The following is a 23,929-nucleotide window of genomic DNA, read 5'->3' as shown; positions in this document are numbered from 1 at the left end:
TGTTGGGAGAGGGAAATGGGAGATGTACAGAGATTTATGAGATGGAGAAGTACAGCTATTATTACAAAATGAAGATAGGTGTATACCATGTATGCCATGTATACCATGTATGCCATGGTGGGTAAAATAAATGTGTGCCTATGTGCATCTATGCTATTGGGAAGAATATAGGGAAAGTGATTGAAAGTAGATGTTTATTTAATCATATGTAGTTATGGATTATAACTAGGGAAAGGGTTGTCTTCAAATAGGGGACTTATGCTAGATCTGTATATATTAGAAGAGCTATCAGAACTACAACTTAGTATTTAACTGAAGCATAAATTATGTGCATAATGCCACAGACCAAGGTTCTTCAAGCATTGCGATCCTGGACAAGCTGCACAAACTGTTCTCACGGCAGTGGTGGTTTAGGAGATCCTTTTTAGGGTTCCAGTTTTTGGGAAGGGGTTCATTAGTTGAGATATCAAGAAAGAGACTTGAATTATCCACATTATCTGCTTTCCAGCTGACTACAATATGGTCGTCTTCAAGTCACACGTAAACAAATTCTTGATGGACCGTTTCCCTTAAGTAATCCAACTTACCAAATTTCCACTACTAACGATTACTACGATATTGTCCCATTGACTACTGTACACTCTTTAACCCTTATCCTTGAGTGGCCTCTGGGCCTTGATAAGTGGTGACTCCTATGTAAAAAAAAAAAAAAAAATATATATATATATAAAAGGCAAAATGTGTGTGTGTGTGTGTGTACATTTTTTTCTGTATGCCAGGCAAAGGCTTTTCGAGGGGTAGTTCTCGGGTTGCTCGCTCATTCTTAGAACTTTTTATATACTCATTAGATTATAATATCTACGATTTACGAAATGACGTCGTAAATACCTTTTTATTTCAGCGACTTTTATCTTACAAAATTTGTGCTGTGAAATTCGTTTTCTCTGCTACTACTACTACTACTACTACTACTATGATGTGATATTTGAGCTAGAAAACCACCTGCATTTTTCAACAATTATTTTCAACCATTCTCATTTCCCTGCCTTCGTGGCATCATGCTATGTCATCAGACTATTAACCTCAAGGTTCGGGTTCGAGCCTAACTCCCTCCCAAAACTTTTTTCACCGTTTTTTTTTTATTTTTGTTCATTTTTTTTTTTTTAATATTTAAACAGGGTTACTACTTTCTTATTATTTAGTTTCCATTTGGTTTTAATCTCCCCCCCCCCAACACACACCTGGGCAATGCTAGTCTATTATACAAAAGCAAAAATGTGTGTTTGTGTGTGGGCTTTTTTTGTATGTCCGGCAAAGGCTTTTTTCAGTGGGGCGCTCGGGGGAGGGAGGTGTCACTAATTCTTACAACTTTTTCTATACTCCCTAGATTATAATATCTGAGATTTACGAAAGGAGGTCGTCTATCTCTTATTTGAGCAACTTTTACACGCTATTTTCGTGATATTTTTTATTCTCCGCGTGTTTGTTTGGCTTTTCTGTATAAAAAAGCAAAACTGAATCCATAGCAAATGAGCTCCCTGGCACTCCAGAAAAGCAATAAACTTTGATCAATGCTGAGAAAACCCGTCATATCAGACAATTGCTATTCACTTAACTTTTTAATCGTTTAATTTCAACCATTCTCACTTCAGCTGCCCTCGTAGCATTGCGGTAAGTTATCAGGCTATCTTCTTTTCCGCCTTCTTTCCAAAGCTTTGAGTTCAAGCCTAATCTACCTACTAAAACTTTTTCTTTCTTTTACTCCTCCAAACACCTGGGCAACGCCAGGCAACCCTGTTAGTCTATAATATAAATCTCACCCGCTTGTTTAAATGTACGTATGCATGTATGTTTGTATGTCTGCCTAAAATTTTCGACAGAGGCGACAGATTTTCACAAGATTAGTATCGTTTTGAAGCTCGACCCTTCAGATGATAAATATCGAAAAATTGGCCCAAAACATTAATTTCTTCACCTTCAACTGGGCATTTTCTACAGGGATGGGTCGCTTTGTTTGCTGATATTTTCGAAAGTCTTCCCCTCTTTTTAATTGTCTAACCTTAATTTAAACCTTCTGGTTTGGCAACGGCAAAAACGTCATTTTTTTTTGTTCACGTTCTTTTCCTCTTTGCGGTACGGGTTCGAGCCTGCCTTCCTACTACCACTTTTTTTTCGGGGGGGGGGGGGCTCAACACACACTTCCAAACACCCGGGCAATGTCAGGCACCCAGGCTAGTAAAATAATAAAAGAAATAAGATGTTTCTACTTACTTGCCTCCCCACGAGGGCAGAGTTAAACACAAGGTCGGTTTTTAATGTGGGGGAAATTGAGCACCTCAAAAAAGGGGGCTCTTGATAGGAACAAAAATAAAAATTTTCTCAGTTTAGAAGAATTTCTCCCCCACTGATTAAAAGCAGAAAAGGTAAAGTGTCAGAACATATACTACACCGTGTTCTTAGCCAAAAGGTCAAAGTTGAATGGGAGGGTATTTAATTTGCTCTTACTGCAAGAACTGTGATACCAGGGTCGGAGAGTGGGATTGAGCAGTTAGCGGCCCTGAGGAGGGGCACTCTGACCTGCAGAAAGTGCCTTGGCAGCCCCCTTGGCATTCCTCGGTGAGCGCGCCTCAAGTGATTAGCAATAAACTTGATCGATCGATGCTTCCGTTCAGTCTCGAAAGACAAAGGATACCCCCGTAGGGGTAGTTGCGTGTGTAATTGTGAGGCAAGGGTCGCGCAATCCCTAACTACACCTCTCCTGAATCGACACTGTTTGGGTCCAGTGGCAAGGAGAAGACCAGGATGACTGGAAACAATAACGGAGAGCACATACAACACCTGGAAGTCCCAAATGGTCACCCATTTAGTACTGACCAGGTTCAACGTTGCTTCACTTCTGTGATCCAGCGGGAACCGGTGTGTCAACATGATTAAGCAATAAACTAACACTTTCTTAAAGAGAGAAAGCAAAGCCTGGGAGGATGAACCTAAAACTGCACAGAACTTTTACACCCATTGTAAAATCAACATACTAGATCATTACAGAAATGATCCAATCTTCTGTTGATTTTAGGGGCTCAGGAAGGGCGAAAAGTTGAATGCAAAATAGTCATAGACACTGATTTCTATATATTATTTAATGAAGCGTTAGTAGCTTCCGTGTCTTTACATCTAATCGGTTGATGTATTTTTTGTAGCCAGTCAGTGATACCGAAGCTGTATGTTATTACTGGCATAGCAAGCTGGTTGATGGCCGTAATTTTATTTTTATTTGTGAACTGTGTTTTGCATATCTTCCTCAGGCGGCATACATATTCTTTGAAGTGAGTTGGGGAAGTTCAGTTTCAAAATCCAATTTACCGATGATTCAGAGTGGAAATCTTTTAACTCCCCATATACATATGTGTGTGTGTGTGTGTGAGTGAGTGAGTGAGTGAGAGAGAGAGAATGGTAAAATTACAAATAGTAGGAAAAGATTGGAGTAAGAAATAAAACCTTGTTGAGTTAATTACAAAAATTCCAGCGAATTAGAACAATAAAAATGGAGTCGTTTTTTTTTTTGTTTTTTTTTTGATACAGTGGCTAAGTAGTTAACAACAAGGACTGAAAATCTGAGTGTGTCAGGTTCGAGTTTGTTCCAGAAACACTTTCATCAAACAAACACTTTTTTTTTTTTTTTTTTTTTACAAGGGAATCACCACTTATCAAGTCCCAGAGGCCACTCAAGGATAAGGGTTAAAGAGTGTACATTGGTCAAAAGGACAATATAGTAATCGTTAGAATGTAAATTTGGTAAAATTAGATTACTTAAGGGGAACGGCTCATCAAGAACTTGTTTACATTGAACTTGAAGATGGCCATATTGTAGTCAGTTGGAAAGCAGGTAAATGGAAGAGAGTTCCACAGGCGTGCAGTCCTTAGAAAGAAGCTTTGTTCATGGAATCTACGGTTAGGTTTAGGCACATATAAAGAGTGGAGGAAATTATTGATAGTGGTTTTCAGCCAAATGAGTGTTTCTCGTGAATGTTGGGGGATCATAGATTAGAGCTCAGACGAGTACTTTCATAATTATTATTGCTTCACCCCAAACTGATTCAAATCATAATGAAATCAAGTGTTAGCTCCCTTGATCTTTTAAAAAAATAAAAAATAAACTTATTTTCATGTGATAATATTAGTTTCAGCATTTTTATTAACTACTTACGAAGGCCCGAAAACCACTTGAGGATAAGAGTTAATGAGTTTTTCAAGAGGACAGTAAAATAATGAGAGAATGGTTGAAACTAGCGAAAAATTAGATTATTTAAGAGGATGGTGCAACGAGAATTTGCTAACGTCAGATTCAAAAACAAAAAAAAAAAAAATGTCTGTGTCGTAGTTAACTGAGAAGCAGCCTCATGGTATTGTTTTTCACAGAAAGATGTTCCGTGGAAAGGAAAATTCTTGGATAGAAGGATGCACATGCTTTGTTATATTTACGTACGGCACAATCGTGTTGATATACGGGTTCTTGTTACTTCAAGGAGATTAAGCGACGTTAATTCAGATCTACATACTATCTTCACTTGACTGTTATAAATTGACACAAGGACATTCAATTTAGCCTTACCTAACAGCAGTAAAGTAGGATAGCCGTTTCAAATGCAATATTACATTAGACTAGTAAAACCCGTGAAAATTCCATGGAATGAGAAATATATTAACTCAACAAATATATTTTGATACAGCTGATATTTTTTTGGATAGCGCAAAAAAAAAAAAAAAAAAAAATTAACCTAGTTTAATTGAATGTTAATGGGATTTGAACCTTGACAAAAAAGAATTGTGTTTTGTTTTATATCATATCTGCCCCTTTTCCACGTTATTTAATGTTGAATCCATCAATTTTGATAAGAGGTTTTACGATTCAAGTTTTTTATGTCTTCAACTATTCATGGCGTTTAGTTTGGCTGTTTTGTAGAGAAAAGCCCCCGTGGAAATTCCATGGAATGAGAAATATATTGAATCAATGTCTAGCTGAAACCACTGTCAATAATTTTCCCCACTCTTTATCTGTGCCTAAATCAAAACGTAGATTCCATGAACAAAGCTTCTTTCATAGAACTGCACGCCTGTGGAACTCTACCGCTTGCCTGTTTCCCTCCGGACTTCAACTTGGATGTCTTCAAGTCCAACATAAACAAATTTCTGATGAACTGCTCCCTTAAGTAATGACACTTTATCAAATCTCCAATAACTAATGAATACTGCAACACTATCCCATTGATTACTGTACACAAAATAACCCTTATCCCCGAGTGGCTTCTGGGCCTTGATAAGTGGTGACTTCCATGTCAAAAAAAAAAAAAAAAAAATTTTTTTTTTTAATTATTTTAATTGGAATTCATTATTGAGATGAGTATTATTTATTTATTTATTGCGGACTATTATCCTCATCTTTTTTAGATGTTGGATAGAGACATTGAATCTCTACGTTTCCAGGTGAGAATTTGTCTGGAGATAGCGGTTTCAATCCTACCCAAAGCCGGCCAGAGGCTTACTTGGCCAAAAACGTGGTGAAACGACAACAACTATGGATGGCAGTAATTGCTGAGAATGCAGTTAGGAGAGTCGGAGTTCCTATCCCATCGCAGTTACCACCTGACGAAGGCGAGAGGAATAGTTGGCCGAAACGTCATGAAACAACAACTAAGAAAAATGAGGATAATAGTCCTCAAGGAATAAATTAATAAACATACTTTGATAAAGCTGATATCTTTTTGGATAGCAAAAAAAAAAAAAAAAATTAGTTATTTGGACAGAAAAACCCAATAACATGTAACAAATATGAGTTTCTTAACATTTCTATGAAAATAGTGTCCATTGTATTTTACATGTAGAACTGACCCAAATGAGATGAATTAATAAATACAAATAAAGTAATATTATGCTACATAGTTCAATACAAATAATAAAATTATGTTATAAGAGACAATGTTTAATTTACTCCTTGAGTCCAACACCTCTTAGCAGACAATGCTTTTTGTTTTCACGTAAAGTTTCGCTGAAGGGTTAACAGATTGACCTTTATATAGCCAGATTTTGTGAATTTGGCCTTTTTTGAAGCAGTTTGGCCTTCAAAAATTATATTTGGCCATTTTTCAAAATGTAGCGTACAGACTAACTAAAGGAACAGGCAAAAGAGAAACAGAAATTTAAAAACTACACATTTTTAATTCAAATTTTGATAGAAATAATTTTAGAATTATGGATTTTAACCTAATTTAATTGAATGTTAATGGGATTTGAACCTTGACGAGAAACAATTGTGTTTTATATCATATCTGCCCTTTTTCCACGTTATTTAATGCCGAATCCATCAATTTTGGTAAGAGGTTTTACGATTCAAGTTTTTTTATCTTCAACTATTCACGGTGTTTAGTTTGGCTGTTTTGTAGAGAAAAATTGTTGGTTTTGTTGATGGCTTTGCAGAACATGATTGAGTTTTGCAAAAAGAAATGGATAAAGAAAAACATCAATGTTTGATACATTTAGGTCAGGAAGCCGATATCTTCAGACAGCCTGATCTGGTAGCACCCGGGAAAGAATTGGATTCCGCTTGCCTGTTTCCCTCCTGACTTCAACCTGGATGTCTTCAAGTCCAACACAAATTCCTGATGAACCGCCCCCTTAAGTAATGACACTTTATGAATTCTCCAATCCCATTGATTACTGTACACACAATAACGCTTATCCCCGAGTGGCTCTTGGGCCTTGATAAGTGGTGAACTCCATATAAAAAAAAAAAAAAAGCAATACATTCTCGTCACCTATCGAAGGCTTTGAATTGAAAACCATGTTTAATTTCAGAAGAGTTTTTGATGGGTGGCTATTCTGCACAAGTCCTGGAGATGAAAAAGGTTTTGGCGCTGTTTTACAATTTGTCATTGTGCTGAGGGTGGCAACTCTCTTTTACTGAGAGATTCATTCATATTTTTCATCTCATAATTTAGGACGCTCAAACCTACAACACTGTTTTATTAAATGTAAACAAAAGGAGTCGGAAACTTACTGAAGGCACCTCGTAAATTTCTAAATAAAGCGTTTTTTGGGGGAGAGGTCGGATGACTGTAAAAACCCTTTTGATATGTTAATTTTATTTTTATTTCGGACTATTAGTCTCATCTTTATTAGTTGTTGTTTGTTTGTTTTTATTGGTTCACAACGTTTCGGCCAACTTCCTCTGGCCTTCGTCAGGTGGTAACCGCGACGGATAGGAACTTCGAATCTCCTAACTGCATTCTCAGCCATCACTGTCATCCGTAGTTGTCGTCGTCTCACCACATTTTTGACCAATAAATTCCAATTAAGGAATAATATATATATATACCAATCGGTACGGACCCGACTATGGAAGATCAGATAATAAATAAATGTGGATTTATAAGATCAAAAGAATCCAACCTTGATCGCCCTTCGGGGCCCGTGGCGCAGTTGATAGAGACGTTGAATCTCTACGGTTCCAGATGAACATTATCTGAAGATAGCGGTTTCAATCCCACCCAAAGCGTGCCAGAGGTAATTGGTCAATCTTGCCTTGACAGAGTTCAAAATCGATTTTGTAATCTAGTAGCTTTTTCTTCTCTGTAACCTTCTTCCATCAGAAAAGATGTTGCAAGCCCATCTCTGTTCTATCTTTATTTTCATAGCAAATGTTTAACTTAGCTCCAATCTATGCCCCCCCCCTCTTGCTAATCTTTCACAAAAAACACTTGTCTAGCCAAAATAAGTATAAATAATACCTCCCCACTTTCTATCAGTGCCTAAACCTAAATGTGGATTCCATCAACAAACCTTCTTTCCTAGAACTGCCTACCTGTGAAACTGTTTCACTGATCTGCTTTCCAGCTGACTACAATATTATTGTCTTCAAGTCCAACATAAAAAAGTTCTTATTGAACCGTCCTTGTAAATAATCAAATTATACCATTTCCACCACAAACGATTACTATGCTATTGTCCCAATGGCTACCGTACACACGTAAACCCTTATCCTCGAGTGGCTTCTGGTCCTTGATATGTAGTGACCCCTTTGTAAAAAAAAAAAAAAGTCTATGAACAAACAAAACACTTGATTAAGCATGTATTAATCCTTTATGTTTTTTCTTAAAGACATGATGCTATGTCATGACTCGACACAAAAATAAGATTTTATTTACCTTTTGAAGTCTGTCATCAAACGCATGACTTTTTTCATGACAAAACTCAGCAGCCAACCTAAAAAAGAAAAAAAAATATATATATATATTTTATTGTTTATTAAAATGTTTCAGGCGCACTACCATCAAAGCTTGCTACTCAAAAATCTGACACACTGCTGTCAAAGTTTGCTACTCAAAAATCCGAATGGGCTCAGTCTCTGAAACACAGGCTTTTTATTCAAACTGGCAGCACCTCATTTGCGTATGCTCAGCAAGAATTTGTGAGATCATTAATGATAACTGTGCAGCGCCATTTTGTTTTTTTGTTTTTTTTATCATTTGGCTGCTGAACTCAACAAGATGTGCAGATACTTGAGCGTTTTTTGAGGCAGGAAATTCTCACACTCATTACAATTTTCTATACAAAGTGTGAACAAAAAAATCTTTAAAACTCTCCAGACATTTTATATATTTAAATTCCGATTATTTTTTTGCACCATTTTCTACTGAAAGCTGTCTTAAAAATATTTTTTTTTTATTCGCACTTTTAACCATGAAAATCTTACAAGGACGAACCAGAGAGTGAAGCTCAGCCGAGAACCTTCCACAGAAATAAAGATATAGTAACAGTGTCTTTCATGAGAAAGAGGTTGTAGAGAACAGGTGAAATGGGATAATCGTGGAAAGAAACTCTGTTCATGGAAATTTCATTTGATGTTAAGCACATGGAGGAAGAAAGGAAATTTCTTTACAGTTGTGGTAAAAGATGAGTTCTTGCTGTGAATGTTTTATAAGAGGAACTCAGATTGGAGCTCAGGCGAGCACTTTTTATAGAAATAACGATAAAATAACAATGTCTTGTTTGTAAGAAATGGAGAAAAGTAAAAATTATTCCTCTATAGATTTTGAAGTGGATTTTGAATTTTGTCAAGGCAAAAAAGAGGTCTCTGCTTCCCAGATGTGGCAGAGGTATTCCATCTTAGGTTGTGAAATAAATAGAAAATAAATAAACTTGAATGCTTTTTATTTCATTTTTTGTGTTAAAAACGTCCGTAAAAGGTTGCGCGCACACCTTAAACAAAAATAAATAAATAAATAAATAAATAAATAAATAAAAATAAGGGACGTAATTCAGATAAAATATTTCCCTGTTAAGAGAGTTATCTCCAGTCATAATTTAACGGGAGATAACTCTCTCAACAAGGAAATATCGTCAGTTCTATATAATTGTCCGGCCGTAAAATACGCATATATTTTTTTAATTAATGCAGAATAATTATTTATTATGAACTGAAATACCGTAGATATTAAACATAACGTTAAATTCCTTAAAAAAATAAAAAATAAATAAATAAATAAAAAATATAAAGTAAAAAAAAGGGAAAGAAACTGAGACGTGTGCATGCGAGTATTATGTTTTTTTCTAAACAGTTCACTTCTTTTAAGCAAAAAAAAAAAAAATATATATATATTCGAGCTGAGATCGAAACCAAAACCTAATGAGCAAGTCAAGTACGATAACCATTGCAGTGCAATGGCATTGCACTAGCTTAACATGATTTTTAAAGAGTGTTTTCAAGCCAACTCATACTTAACAAACTGCCATTTCACGATCGCTTAGCAACAAAATCCCACCCCTTCACTGTTGAGGTCCCCAAATGCCAGAAAGCTTTCTACTTTAATAGTTTCTTCCCAGCTAGACTTTGGAATTTCCTTCCTGCTACCTGCTTCCCTGACTGTACGGATATGCAGAAGTTTAAATGTAACATAAACCAACATCTTGTTAATCTTCCCTAAGCATGGTCGCAAATAGTAGCCCTTACGTCAAAGTAGTGGCATGTTTTGTTAGAGGTGAACATGAGTAAATAAATTAAATAAAATAAATAAAAACTTTTTTTTTAATAAATCTTTCTTTACATTTTTCTCCTTCAATTAATTTGAAAACCTGTACAATTTATGTTACATTTGATATTCGTTATTTCTGTTGCAAATCTGTCGGTAAATAAACATTCAAAAATATACGTAAACTTAAAAAAAAAAAAATTTGTAAATGTATTTGTACGTATAATATGCATTTGAAAATAAATTATATGTGAAAGTTTAGAAAAATAAATAAACATTTACTCGAAAAAAAAAAAAAAATCAATTTACAAATATCATAATTTAATATATAAAAGGCTATATTATATGTCTGTCTGTCTGTCTCCATATTTTCAAACCATCTCTTCTGAAACTAAAAGTCGCTGAGCGGCGTTAGGAGCCTTAAAGGATTGGATTATTTATGGGTCTTTAGCTGGTTAAAATAGTTTTTAAAAAGGTCAAAAATGGGTCAAAATTGAAAAAATATCGTTAAACATTTTGCAGATTCATCTTAGTTTATTTTAAATTTTTAAGTAGTTCATATGCATATTACGTTGGTAGAGTGGTTACATCAGCTTTGAATGCTACAATTTCAGTTTCGATTCTAGCTGATAGCACCCAAATACTTTTTTTGTTGTTTTTTTTTTTACTTTTGAAATCACAACTCTATAATACTATATACGAAATCTGGACGAATTAAAATATCATGTTTAATCATATTTCATGCTTAGTCTATTTATAGACGACTAAATTAGGTACCACTAAAAAAGATGAATTCCTTAACTTTCCGGGGTCATGGGAGTACTACATTATTTCATGCAGCATGTCTTGAGCAAGAATATCCTGGCGACGTCTATATTCTCCAGACTCCAAGCACATACAGCACCTGGTATTACCAAATGGTCACCCATTTTAGTATTGACCAGGGTTGAAGTTGCTTAACTAAGGGGAACTGGTGTGTCAACGTGATTATGCCGTATATATCATTATATTATTAAATTAGGTACCACAATTGTACAGTTAAGTGCTGTTCTTGAAGTATCGTCCGCCAGTTTCTTGTAGTATTATTGAAATAAACAATAAAACGAAATTAATCACAACTCTAAACCAAGAGTTAATTTTTGACAAATATCTTTTGAGATTTTGCTAAAATAAAAAAAAGTCATTTACTTGCCTCCCCACGAGGGCAGAGTTGGACAGAAGATAGGAGAAAATCTAGTTCTCGCAAAACTGACACACGGCGCTGTATGTAGGAGGTCGTCGCACAAATATAAAATCCATTTATTGTGTCATTGTGTTATTGTGGCAATGGTAAAAATATACAGAGCTTTAGAGTGCAAGGGGACGTAATTCAAATATCATTGTTAAAAGAGTTATCTCCCGTTAAATATAACTTAAAACTATCGTCAGTTCTTTAGAACTGAAAATTCTGTAGGTATTTAGTTGCCTCCCCACGAGGACAGAGTTAGCCTTTTATTATTAAAATTGTAAAGAAACATTTTGCATATAAAAATACATTTTGTTTTTAGGTGATTAACTTTATGCCGAAAAATTAAACTGGTTTAAAATATTAGAAAATGAGGCACTTGTACAGTTCGATCAAGACATTAAAAAATGAAAATATCGAAAAAAAATATGTACATATCCGTTATGCAATGAAGTTCCCTGAAAAAAAATAAATTTTTCACTTAATTTCATCAAGTAGTTTTTTTTTTGTTTTGCAGCGAAAAAAACGATTTGTTATGATCCCGAGCAAAAGGTTCGATTTTTAGGAAGAAAAGCTAGTATTAAAGATGGGGAGGGAGTGTCGGCACTTTAAGTTCAGTTATCTCCCCATGACGTGTTCAAAAAATTCCATGGCTATCTTCAACGTGCTATCATAAAAACTTTTTTTTCCACTGTAAAAAAAATAAATAAAAAAAAATACTCGATCAAATTAAGTGAATTTTTTTTTTCGGAGATCTTCAGTCCATAACGGATACGTACAATACAACCGTTTTTCGATATCTTCATTTTTTAATGTCTTGATTAAACTGCACAAGTGCTGAAAATGAATACAAGCAGATAGGAAGCCGAGCATGCAGGATCCCCTTCCAGCAAATTAAGATAAAAACAAAAATATCCGTATTCATTTTGAGTAATTTATCTCTTAATGTCTATAGAAAAATAAGGTCAAACAAGCCAAACTTGCAGGGTCCCCCCTCCACGAGTAAATAAGTCTGGAAAGAGAATTTCGAGAGCGATCAAGATATAGAAGAGGACTGCTATGTCAAGGAATGTGAATGCTATGAAGGTGAAACATACCTTGTGTGATGCAATGATGCACGTTATGGAAAAAAAAACTGTTTGTTTTCCTTAGTGTGCATTGCCATGATACGCTGAACATTGCAAGAAGCATTTATGTTATGATTGCAATGAATCGACAAAAGACAACTTGCCACACGTGCAGGTGGAATCCTTGGACTGAATGTTGTAAGTTTGAAACGATGGCACTGACATTGGGCATGTTGATCATGATGAAGCTGTATGTTGGGAGTGTTGACTGCAGTGAGCAAAGTTAGGTCTGTGATTGATGAGAAAAATTGGATTTGAAAGGTTCTGAATAAAAATTTTTTTATTTTAACCATGACTAATGCTTGTGCAAAATTTCAAAAAAATTCAACGAGTGGTTTTTTACCCCTGGGGATGGGGTAGGGAGTAACCAGAGTTTTTCAGGAAAATCCGTTCTGACAAAAATTAACTTACACCATGACTAATGTTTATGCAAAATTTTTTTTAAAATCCAAGGCGTGATTATTGAAAAAAGTGTGAACAAACGAACAGGAGTGAATTACTAGGTCCAATCCTTCCTTTGTCAGGAGACTAAAAACAGAAAGAGAGATTCTCAACAGGAGTCCTCATGACCCCCTCCCTCCAAGGTCTATGTAACATTACTAAGAATTTATCAAGTTCCTTAAAAATAAGACATTGATAATTAATGAAAAATACAATAAACTATGGGTGTCCAACAAAAAAATAAAGAAGTCGAAGAGTAAAAAACAAACAAAACAAAACAAAACAAAAAAGCGTTGAAACTCATCGAAATAGACAAACAAATATTTTCCTTTTTGTTTTTAATGGAAATCGTTTCAGACATGGTATGAAGCCACTTGATGTCAGGAGTTTTTAAAACACTACTTAAGGGTCAAAAACTAGCAAATGATAAATGTTAAATGGATAAGTTTTGACCCAGAAAACAGTAATTCTTCCCCCTTTGTCAGAAACATCGCTCATGGAATGTGAGGACTAAATGATAAAATAAAGAAAGCGTGAATTATGAAATTGCCGAAACCTAATATTTATTTTCTTCTCTCCTTTAGACTGAAAAATTAATTATTTGAAAAATTAATTATTTGAAAAATTGCCAGTTGCTGTTGCTAGTCTTTTTATTTAGCTACTATAATGCCATGTGTTCTTCAGAATAGTTTGATCTATACTCTGCTTCCTTTGTTTAAGCTCGAGTGACTCATTGGTCTAGTGGTCTTCATTAATTTGCTGTTTTAATACCTCATTGTAATACAGCTTCTTATTCCAGTAGCTTCTTTCCAAGAACTGCGAGGTTGTGGAACTCTTTTCCTGCTCACTGTTTTCCTTCGACCTACAACCTTGTTCTTTTCAAAACTAAGGTCAACAGGCATCTCCTATCTTTGAGACAATCAGCTTTCGTTCTTGTTAGCTCCTTACATTAAATGGCTTCATGCCTTGTCTAGAGCAATTTCCATAAAAAAAAACAAAAAAAAAAACAAAGAAAAACTTTGTTTTTGTCGGAGGTTAGCAGAATAAACTCACCCAATAGCAGAAGAAAGTTCGTCTGTCGATCCCAAAGCCTCAAATATGACGTCATCTTTCACGCGTCGCTCACCTGTATATGTTGAAGATCGGCCTGGAAATGAGATGGGACATTTGTTGAGCTCCTCCTTATTACAGCTTATCAAGATGCAGATTAGCACACAGTCAAAAACAACCAAAAACAAAGAGATGAAACAAAAAAGGATATTTTACTGTATCTTGATTAGAAATTCTGATGAGGAAGTATATCTTCAAAAAATTAAATTTAAAAAAAATAACAAAACTCATTGTATGGTGTTCAAACAGTTAATTTTGAACAATTCAAATTACCAATATAAATTATTAGGTATCCCAAACCAAAATTTTATTTTCATATCTAAAAAAAATAAATAAATAAGTAATGTGGTCATATAGATTTTTGTAAACCATAAACAAAAATACCAAAATTTATTTTGGTAGTTCAATTAACCATCAAGTTATGATCGTTCAAACTTTGTCAGAAAATTGAAAATTTGCTATCATGGTCCAGAAGCCAAATTTCATAGTATATAACTAAAAATGTAAGCTACTAACAAGTGAAAAATCCTATAAATATAATGTCATCTTGTGGTAAATGAAAATTAATACTAATGAAAGAATAATTATTAGATGAAACCAACCTAAACACTAGGCAAAATCCCACTACCAACGGGAAAAAAGTGACAATTTGACACAGAAATGCAACTTTGACTGTTCATATCAATTTCATTTCAATAGCTAATGTATTGAATCTTCTTAGTATGATTCATAACACATTAGAGATCAAGATAATTTTTTCTTTTAATTATAAATTGATGAAACCACTCAATTGTGAACCATATAAAATCAGTCGAACAGACAATTTGGTAAAAAAGGCAAAAAAGGGTTTAAAAAATGAGTCAAAAGTATACGTTACTGAAATTGTTGTAAAATTGTAACGATTGGAGGTAGAAGCTTAAAACTTTGCAACTTTACTAATTTTTGGGTGAGGAACTAAAAAAATGTTTGCCTTGTTTCTAATAACAAAATTTTTTGCCACAGAAATATTTTTACTTTGGGGAATTTAAACTCACCAAAAAAGGACCAACAACAATAAGATTTAGAAATTTGTTATACAAAAAGTCACAAGTCATTTTTTTTAAGCATTAAAAAACTTTCAACTAAAAAGACAAGTAAACAAGTAAGATATTTTATAGGCAGAGTTCTTACTACAATTCCTTTCCTTATTGATTTTCTTACTACAATTCCTTTCCTTATTGATTTTCTCTCAAATTTCTTTCATAAACTTCTGCTATGGTAGATATATTGAGAACACTCCAAATCCTACCATCACTTGAAACTGGTTATACCTCAAAACCCTATCTGTAAACAAATGCTGACTCTACCTGTGCAGTGTCATCTGACAAAGGCCATTGAAAAAAATCTTTTTGTTTGCGATAATTTTATTACAACGCTGGATGCAGATATAACCTCAATGACTTGGCCAATGTAAAAGTTGATGTCATAGTAGACAGCAACGCATTGTCCTTGATGCTCATAACTGAAGATATCCTGAGATGGTTCTTCATCACAACTGCATGAGTTATCTTAATGTTCAGCAGATTCATTAAGAGACTCTTTTTGTTGCTTTGGAAATGAATCAACTGGATTTCTTCTCAAGTAGTCAGAAAAAGCATCTGGTTTACGACTTCCAGTTGCACATGTGTACATAACCAAATAATCAACGCAACAATAAAACATATTGTTTACCTGTGTATGTTTTCAGCATAACAATTGTTTTTATTTTTCACGTTTAAATTAAAAGATATATCAAAATTTGAATTTAACTTTAAGTATTATGGTATCTGTTCAGTGCACATTTACTTATAAGTATGGCAAACCACTTATAATTCAATGGCTATAAGTTTTTTTTTCAAAAAATAAACAATTAAAAACAGAACAACTCATAGAAATCTATCTATATTCTTTTTTCATTTCAATATACTTTCATAGAAATGTTTCTGTTATGTCACAAAAAACTATTTTCTTTACGTCACAAGTGTCACGCTCATACATTAATTCAATAGCTAATATAACATACTGACCCAACGGGTCACGGCTAGTCTAGTTTATTATTAAAAAATTATTAGTTATACTTAGTTTAGATTTATTTGTTTATCTTATTATTACTTTATTTTTATTATTTTCGCTTTTTTTCTGATTCTAAAATATCACAATAAGATATAGTATATATATCACGATATATATATATATATTAAATTCGAAGTCCAACAGAATTGTAATAGTTTAAAAGCGAAGTGGGGCATTTTTTTTTTAAACCTTAGAAAAAAAAAGATCGACTATAATGTAAAAAGAAACAAGATCGACTAAAAGTAAGAAAAATAAATTGAAAAGGAAGAAGATCGACTAAAAGGGGGAACGGAGAAGAAACTTGAAGTACTTTTCGCCGACTATCTTCAGAAGTAAATGTCGGAATGAAGTAATGTTGGCATGAAGTAATTTCTATGAGGGGAAAAAAAAAAAAAAAAAACGCGTAGAAATTAACCTGGTGGCACCTGTTTAAAAACGTTCAACGAACGTATGTGGTCCATGTGTTTGCAAAGAACAGGTCTGCAACAGCTTATTGTAAGGGCCTCCAAGAATCCCGGTTATATTGGCAGAAGAATAATGAAGATCAAATGTCGTAATTCTTTGCATGTCCAGTGTGCTTATCTAAGGGACGAAATTGTGTTTTTTCACAATAATCTTGGATACCTACGTTTTAAATTTCTATCTTTATGGTCTGTCGTTTGGAAACATCTAAATTTTTTTGATAAATTGCGTTTCTCTAGATTCCTCTCTAATGGTGATATCTATACTATTAATCATTTTACTTTAAAATATAATACATTCCTGGAACGGCTCGTCTCTAACAAATTTGGTTCTACGGCGGTTTGTAGTAATCATATCTTTAACCTGTCGTCTCTCGTCCTGTCGGACGTAGACCGGTTTGTGTTGTCTGGTGGGCTGGATTTTTGTATTCCTCCTACTTCTGTTGATAAAATTACAGTCTTCAGCGAAATTGAAGTTTTCTTTGCCAAGTTAAAAAGCCATTCACCTACTTCCGATAATGACTTATCTAATTATAAAAAACTTGCTTATTGATCTGACAAATCGATTCTGCAACTCCACGATCGAGTCCTCTTCTACCTGGCAAAAGAATCACTTTCTAGTAGCTAAGGCCCTTAAATCCAATCCAGATATTTATATCTCCCGGCCAGATAAGGGTTCTGGTGTCGTTATCCTTGATTGGACTGACTATTTGTCTAAGTTCGCGACAATACTGGACAACACCAGTAAGTTTATTAAATTAGGTGACCTTTCTTTCAACGATACCCTTAAAATGGAGGTTAAGCTCCAGAAATATTTTCTTCACCTCAAGAAGCGTAATTTTATTTAAAACGCGGTATACCGCAGAATTAGAGCAGTGGGATCACAAAGACCACGCATGTACGGATTACCGAAAATTCATAAGGTAGACGCCCCCCTTCGTCCTATTTTGTCGATGGTCGGTTCGGCGCAACATGAATTAGCCAAATGGCTTGTAGAGATCTTACAGCCAGTTTCAAAACATTATTCGCGCCATTGTGTTTTGGATTCTTTTGAATTTTCTTCCCGTATCCGAGACTTAGAACTGAATAGTTCTAATAATTATCTTGTGTCTTTTGATATTTGTAGTTTGTTCACAAATGTCCCCTTGGATGAAACTATTGACATTTGTTGTGACTACCTATATCGTGGCTCTAAATTGTGTCCCCCCCCCTTCCCAGAACCAGTGTTTGTTGAGCTGATGGAATTAGCCACGAAGGCTGTTTCCTTTAGCTTTGACAACCTGATTTACCGACAAGTAGATGGCATTTCAATGGGTAGCCCCTTAGGTCCCATTTTGGCTAACATTTTCATAGGTTTTTGGGAAGATCGTCTTTTTACTAAGATCTCCCCGCCGTCTTTTTACACGTGTTACATCAATGATACTTTTGCCTGTTTCTCTTCACATGACGACTCTGTAATATTTTTTGATGTCTTAAATAGCTTACATCTATCACTCCAATTCACTATAGAATGCAAAGTCGATCATTCCTTACCCTTTTTAGATGTCATGGTATCCAAAGATTATACGAAGTGTTGCTTTGAGACTGATATCTACAGAAAACCCACCTTTACAGGCCTTTGCATTATGTGGAACTCTTTTACTCCATTAAGAGGAAGATCAATCTCATTAAAGCCCTTACCCACCGTGCACTTATGATTTGCTCGACTTCTAAGTCAGATGCCGAATTAGAAAAACTACTTAATATCTTTCTTGATAATGGCTACCCCCGACATATTGTGAGTAAGATAATTTCTAACAAGGTCGGGGACTTTAATACTAATAGATTCATAGGCCCTCCCCGGTGTCTGATTTACCTAAAGTTGCCATCGTTGGGTTCAGCAGGTGATAACATCATAAAAAAGATTGTTCACCAGACCCATAATTGTTTCCCCGCCACTTTAGTCCCCCCTGTTTTTACCACTCGGAAATTCTTTTCTTCCTTCCAGAAAGATGTTTTGCCCACCATTCAAAGTAGTCTTGTCGTCTATAATTTTAAGTGTCAGTGTGGAGCTGACTACGTGGGCAGAACGAGTCACAGATTGGAGGTCAGAATTTCCCAACATGTCCCTTCATATATACGACAGGGTAGGTTAGACTCCTCTGCACGATCACATGTTTCTGCTACTGCGATCGGTGATCACCTGACCAGTTCAAATAAATGTGCGAGTGAGTACACACCGGAGTGGTTCTCTATTTTGCACAGGGCTAGGTCTGTTCAACATCTCGGATTCTTGGAGGCCCTTACAATAAATTGTTGCAGACCTGCCCTTTGCAAACAGATGGACCACATACGTTCGTTGAATGTTTTTAAACAGGCGCCACCAGGTTAATTTCTACGCGTTTTTTGTTTTTTTCCCCCCTCATAGAAATTACTTCATGCCAACATTAATTCATTTCGACATTTACTCCTGAAGACAGTCGGCGAAAAGTACTTCAAGTTTCTTCTCCATTCCCCCTTTTAGTTGATCTTCTTTTTCAATTTATTTTTCTTACTTTTAGTCGATCTTGTTTCTTTTTACATTATAGTCGATCTTTTTTTTATAAGGTTTAAAAAAAAAAAAAAAAAATGCCCCACTTCACTTTTAAAATATATATATATATATATATATATATATATATATATCACGGTATATTCCTAATGAACATACAATTTCTAATAATCACTGACATTGACAATATCAAAAAAATAAAAAAATGCTTCACTTTTAAAATATATATATATCACGGCATATTCCTAATGAACATACAATTTCTAATAATCACTGACAATATCAAAAAAATAAAAAAAATTAGAAAAAAGAGAAAAAAACAGGTCAAACCTTTATCACCAGTTTTTGTGTAAATTTTGAAAGATCTGAAAAGAAAAAAAAAGAAAAAATAACAGTATAGCATCCGTCTACAAACAAAAGATGTATAGGACTCTACAACGGAGTCACTAATTACAGTTACTGACCATGGAGTCACTCACTTGTAAAGGTGTGAGTCGGTGTTCACCACTTTATAATCGGGATCTATCAATTTTCAGGACCGAAGTTGCAGGTGCAGAAATATTTTGAAGCCAAAAGTAGTAGGGTATCAGAAGGGCCGTTAAAGGTAAATTTAACGAGATCACCGATTAACAAAAAGATGTCACCAGATCACATCCTCACATTCATAAAATAAAAAAGAATATATATAGAAATAACTCCGGAAAATAACGACACTTAACAAAAGAACTCGAAATCACTGTATTAATCTTCTCTACATAAATAAAATGAACTCATTTTTTCCCCTCCGACTTTGACCTTAATAGGATTAAAAATCATGACATTACATGCCAATATAATGTGCACAAACTGTAGCACATTATCTGAGGTGTGCTATAGGCCTATTCCCTCTACAGTTCCTCGACAATGGTACATTCCTATATTTTTTCCGGTGAGAGTCCACTGCCAAAAACGGTTAGATTCAATGGAAGTTGCAACATCTTTTCTCTATTAGATTCCTCCTTTCCCCACTCCCCATTTACACTGCAGCGGATGCGTTCACAGGGAACAGTATGAGGAAACACCGGTTTGGAATCGTACAAGGTTATTTATGCCGTCCCCCCCCTTGATTTATGCTTCCTATTTTTCCCTTAATAAAAAATTAAAAACAAAACGCGATTATTATTATTGTTTTCTTTTTGCTTTTTTTTTTTTTTTGTTAGTGTAAGACACAACCTGCGGGACTAACCAGTTTTTACTTCCGGTTTTAACGACTCTAATCTTGAAATATAACTATACCTTTATTTATTATTGCTTGCAACTAAACATTTACTTTTACACAAAGAATTAATTCTTTACTGTTTATTATTACAACGTAACGATATCGTGAATTCACTTGCATTACACTTAAATTTCACTGCGGAACTGATACTTGACCAAATTCACTTTTTAGTTAATTCATCACGTTTTTTCTTTCTTTCCTTCTTTTTTTTTTTTTGAGCTTCCGCCTCAATGATTCCAGTTCGAGGCCCCCACCCCCATCAAACTTGCATTACACTTAAATTAAAACAAATAAATTCATTTAGAATTCGAGAAAACAAAAAAATTAATTTAGATTTCGAGTCTGATGCAGGACTACTGAAACTAAACCAAAACAAACTTCACTGCAGAATTGATATTTGACCTAATTCACTTTTTAGTTAATTCATCACGTTTTTTTTTTGCGCTTTTGCCTCGATGATTCGAATTCAAGCACCCCCCTTCAAACTTTTTGGGGATTTTTCGAATACCTGGGCACCACCAGACCGTTCGTGTTGCATACCACCTCCCAACCACACACGCCTCTAAAAACTCAGGCAATGCCAGGTACCCCCCGCTAGTATGAAATAAACAACTTTTATTTACATGTTATAAATATTAGTTCAAATCGTTTCAACGTAAGGGTTTTCTTGTGATGAGCGTTCATTATGCAGGATTAGTTAAATGAGGATCTCGTGAGACTAGCATGGAGTTTAAAATTACTGATTTTTATGAACAGAGTGTTGTAGTATTGGGAATTCTAGCTTAATTGCTATATAGGTAGAAATAGAAAGTTATGTAAGTATATTTCATTTCCCATCAGCGAGTTGACAGGGTCACAAAAGTTTAGGTTTGACAGGTATCAACCTAGCGAGAATGCACCGGAAATTAGGGATTACATGTACTGGAAATTAGGGGTGACACGGGAATTGTGGTCGTAGGCTTCCAGTTGACGAACACATAGGCTGAGAGTGGTTTAGGCAGCAGAGGAATGCAGATCAGAGATTTCAGACTCTCCGACAACCAGGGTTCGAGACGATAGGCTTGCTTTGAAATAAAAGATTGACGCTTCAAATCTATCTTGTTCTTTATCGAGGCATCTGTCTGCAGTGACCACTTCCCAACAAGATGGCAGACCAGCATCCAAGAAGGCATCATCCGCTGGCCAAGGCAACCAGGTATGTACGCATTATACATGGCACATAATAAACGTCTCAAAGATTTTCAAGGCAAGGATCGGTGTAAGGATGAGAACACGCACACATATAACAGTGAACTGCACGTAACATACGTAAGAGCATACATACAGCTGTCTATAATATGGTTGTCTTCAAGTCCAACGTGAACAAGTTTCTGATGAGCCGTTCCACTTAAGTTAACAAATTTATCGAACTTCCATTACTATTGATTACTATATTGTCCTTTTGACTACTCTACACTCTTTAACCCTTATCCTTGAGTGGCCTATCAGCCTTGATGAGCAGTGACGCCTATGTAAAAAATTAAAAAAAATAATAAAAAAAATAAAACCTAGCCAGGCACATAAATTACCTTCGTATGAAATTTCATAAATATCGGCACCACCGTATTCGAGTCCATAGTGAACAAATTCACATACAGACACACACACACACGTACACACACGCAGACACGTACACAGAGACACACACACAGAGACACATAGACACACACACAGACACACACACATAGACACACACACAGACACACAAAACATCATTAAAGCATGTAAGCAAAATGTGTATGTATGTTCATGGCATAAGAAAACAGTAGTTTGAAATAACATGGTTTAAAAGAAGAAGTAATTCTCATTCGATGTGGTAATTTTCCATGATGAGAATTAAGGTTCATGTGCATGGCGCGCAAATTCAAGACAGGGGATTTTAATACTTCTCAGTGGCAGAGTTTCAGTGACATGTGTCGGACTGGATAAATCTGAAGATAAACTGATTTGATTTTTCACGGCAAATCTTTATATAAAAATGTTCTTGAAAGTTCCAGCCTATTTGCTGTATATCTATGCACGGAAACGTAACATAGTTCCTTTATCGCATGTGTGCAGATGGTCATATCACGATGTTGTGTGCTTGCACATTCTGATATGTGTGCATGTTGAAAATGGTGATTGCTATGAAATGTGCCTGCTGGAGATTTGTTTTGGCCGTATGTAGCGGTCGCTACAGATGTCATAGATTCAATCACACTTGACCTATTGATACTCCTCTTATATGTAAATGTTGTTTGTTTTTGTTTTAGTGATAGGTTTTGAACGAATTCAATTATTTACGAAAATGCATTTTTACCTAAATGCTAGTTGGGATTAATTTTTCCCTTTAACCAATTTGGTACCTCCACATGGGGAGCGGTATATGTATTATTTTTAAAATATAATTATCCACTGATACGCGTTTCATCGTCTACGACTCATCAGAGTGGCTGAATTTTAAAAATAATATATATTATATAACAAGAACTCTGTGTGTGTATGTGTAAGAGTTTGTTCCCTATAGACTCCATAACAGCTGGGCCGATTTTTATGAAATTGCACATAAATGTATTTTATGTATCTGGTAGTGTTCATAGATAGGTTTTATATCAGAATATCTTCCACAAGTATCGATATTTGAAAAAAATCCAATGAAAGAAGGAACAGGCAATTGTAACTAAAATTAACATCTTACCACAGCCTAACATCACAAATGCATTTGACAAATTTTATTACCACACAAGCAGAAAAGCCCAGCATATGAAATCAACAGTAGGTTCTTTGATATGCCAGAAGTTCATTCGAAATGAATGTTTCATTTAAAGCACAACTGAACCCTTAAACTTGACTTTTTCATTTTAAACTTAAATTCAAACTATTATCACCGCATAAGCAGAAAAACCAGGCATATAAAATCAACAGTAGGTTCTTTGATATGACAGGGGTGCGTTCGAAATGAATGTTTCGGTTTAGAGCACAAGTGAACTATGATACTTGACTTTTACATTTTAAACTTTAATTCAAGCCATTATATATAAAAATGATTTTATAAAATCAACAGGTTCTCTACAGTGCAATATAAACAACAATGTATTATGGAATAAGTGCACCGGGGATGGTCCTCAACTAGAGCAGACAAGCAATCGATTTGTTTGAAAAATAGGCGAATTCACCAATTCACCCCTATCTTATCAAAGAACCAAGTGTTGATTTTATATGCTGGACTTTTTTGCTTGTGTAGTGATTTTTTTTTTTTTTTTTACAGGAAGGTCACCACTTATCAAGGCCCGGAAGCCACTCGGGGATAAGACTTATTGCATGTACAGCAATCAATGGGACAGTATTACAGCAATCGTTAGTATTGGAGATCTGATAAAGTGTCTTACTTAAGGGGGCGGTTTATCAGGAATTTGTTTATATTGGATTTGAAGACATCCAAGTTGTAATCAGGTGGGAAACAGGCAAATGGAAGAGAGTTCCACAAGCGTGCACTTCTAAGAAAGAAACTTTGTTCATGAATCTACGTTTTGATTTAGGCACAGATAAAGAGTGGGGAAAATTACTGACAGTGGTTTCAGCTAGACGGGTGTTTTTCGTGAAAGATTAGCGAGGGGTGACCAGAGATTGGAGCTCGGACGAGCAC

The 23,929-nt window shown here is 35.0% G+C and overlaps 1 protein-coding gene across 1 annotated transcript in view; it reads right to left on the bottom strand.

Moving 5' to 3' along the window:
* LOC145255623 (corrinoid adenosyltransferase MMAB-like) overlaps window positions 1-23,929 on the bottom strand; it is a 168,660-nt gene that overhangs the window by 140,992 nt on the left and 3,739 nt on the right. The window contains exons 2-4 of the mRNA XM_080114144.1: window positions 19,338-19,372; window positions 13,869-13,962; window positions 8,199-8,256 (exon numbers count right to left, since the gene is read on the bottom strand). Coding sequence (XP_079970270.1) covers window positions 8,199-8,256; window positions 13,869-13,962; window positions 19,338-19,372 — 187 coding nt within the window. The remainder of the gene's footprint in view (window positions 1-8,198; window positions 8,257-13,868; window positions 13,963-19,337; window positions 19,373-23,929) is intronic.

The sequence above is a fragment of the Euprymna scolopes genome, chromosome 31 (genome assembly GCF_053919585.1).
Source record: "Euprymna scolopes isolate OS-2025 chromosome 31, ASM5391958v1, whole genome shotgun sequence".
Taxonomy (NCBI): domain Eukaryota; kingdom Metazoa; phylum Mollusca; class Cephalopoda; order Sepiida; family Sepiolidae; genus Euprymna; species Euprymna scolopes.
This window is presented reverse-complemented; position numbering and strand designations above follow the sequence as displayed.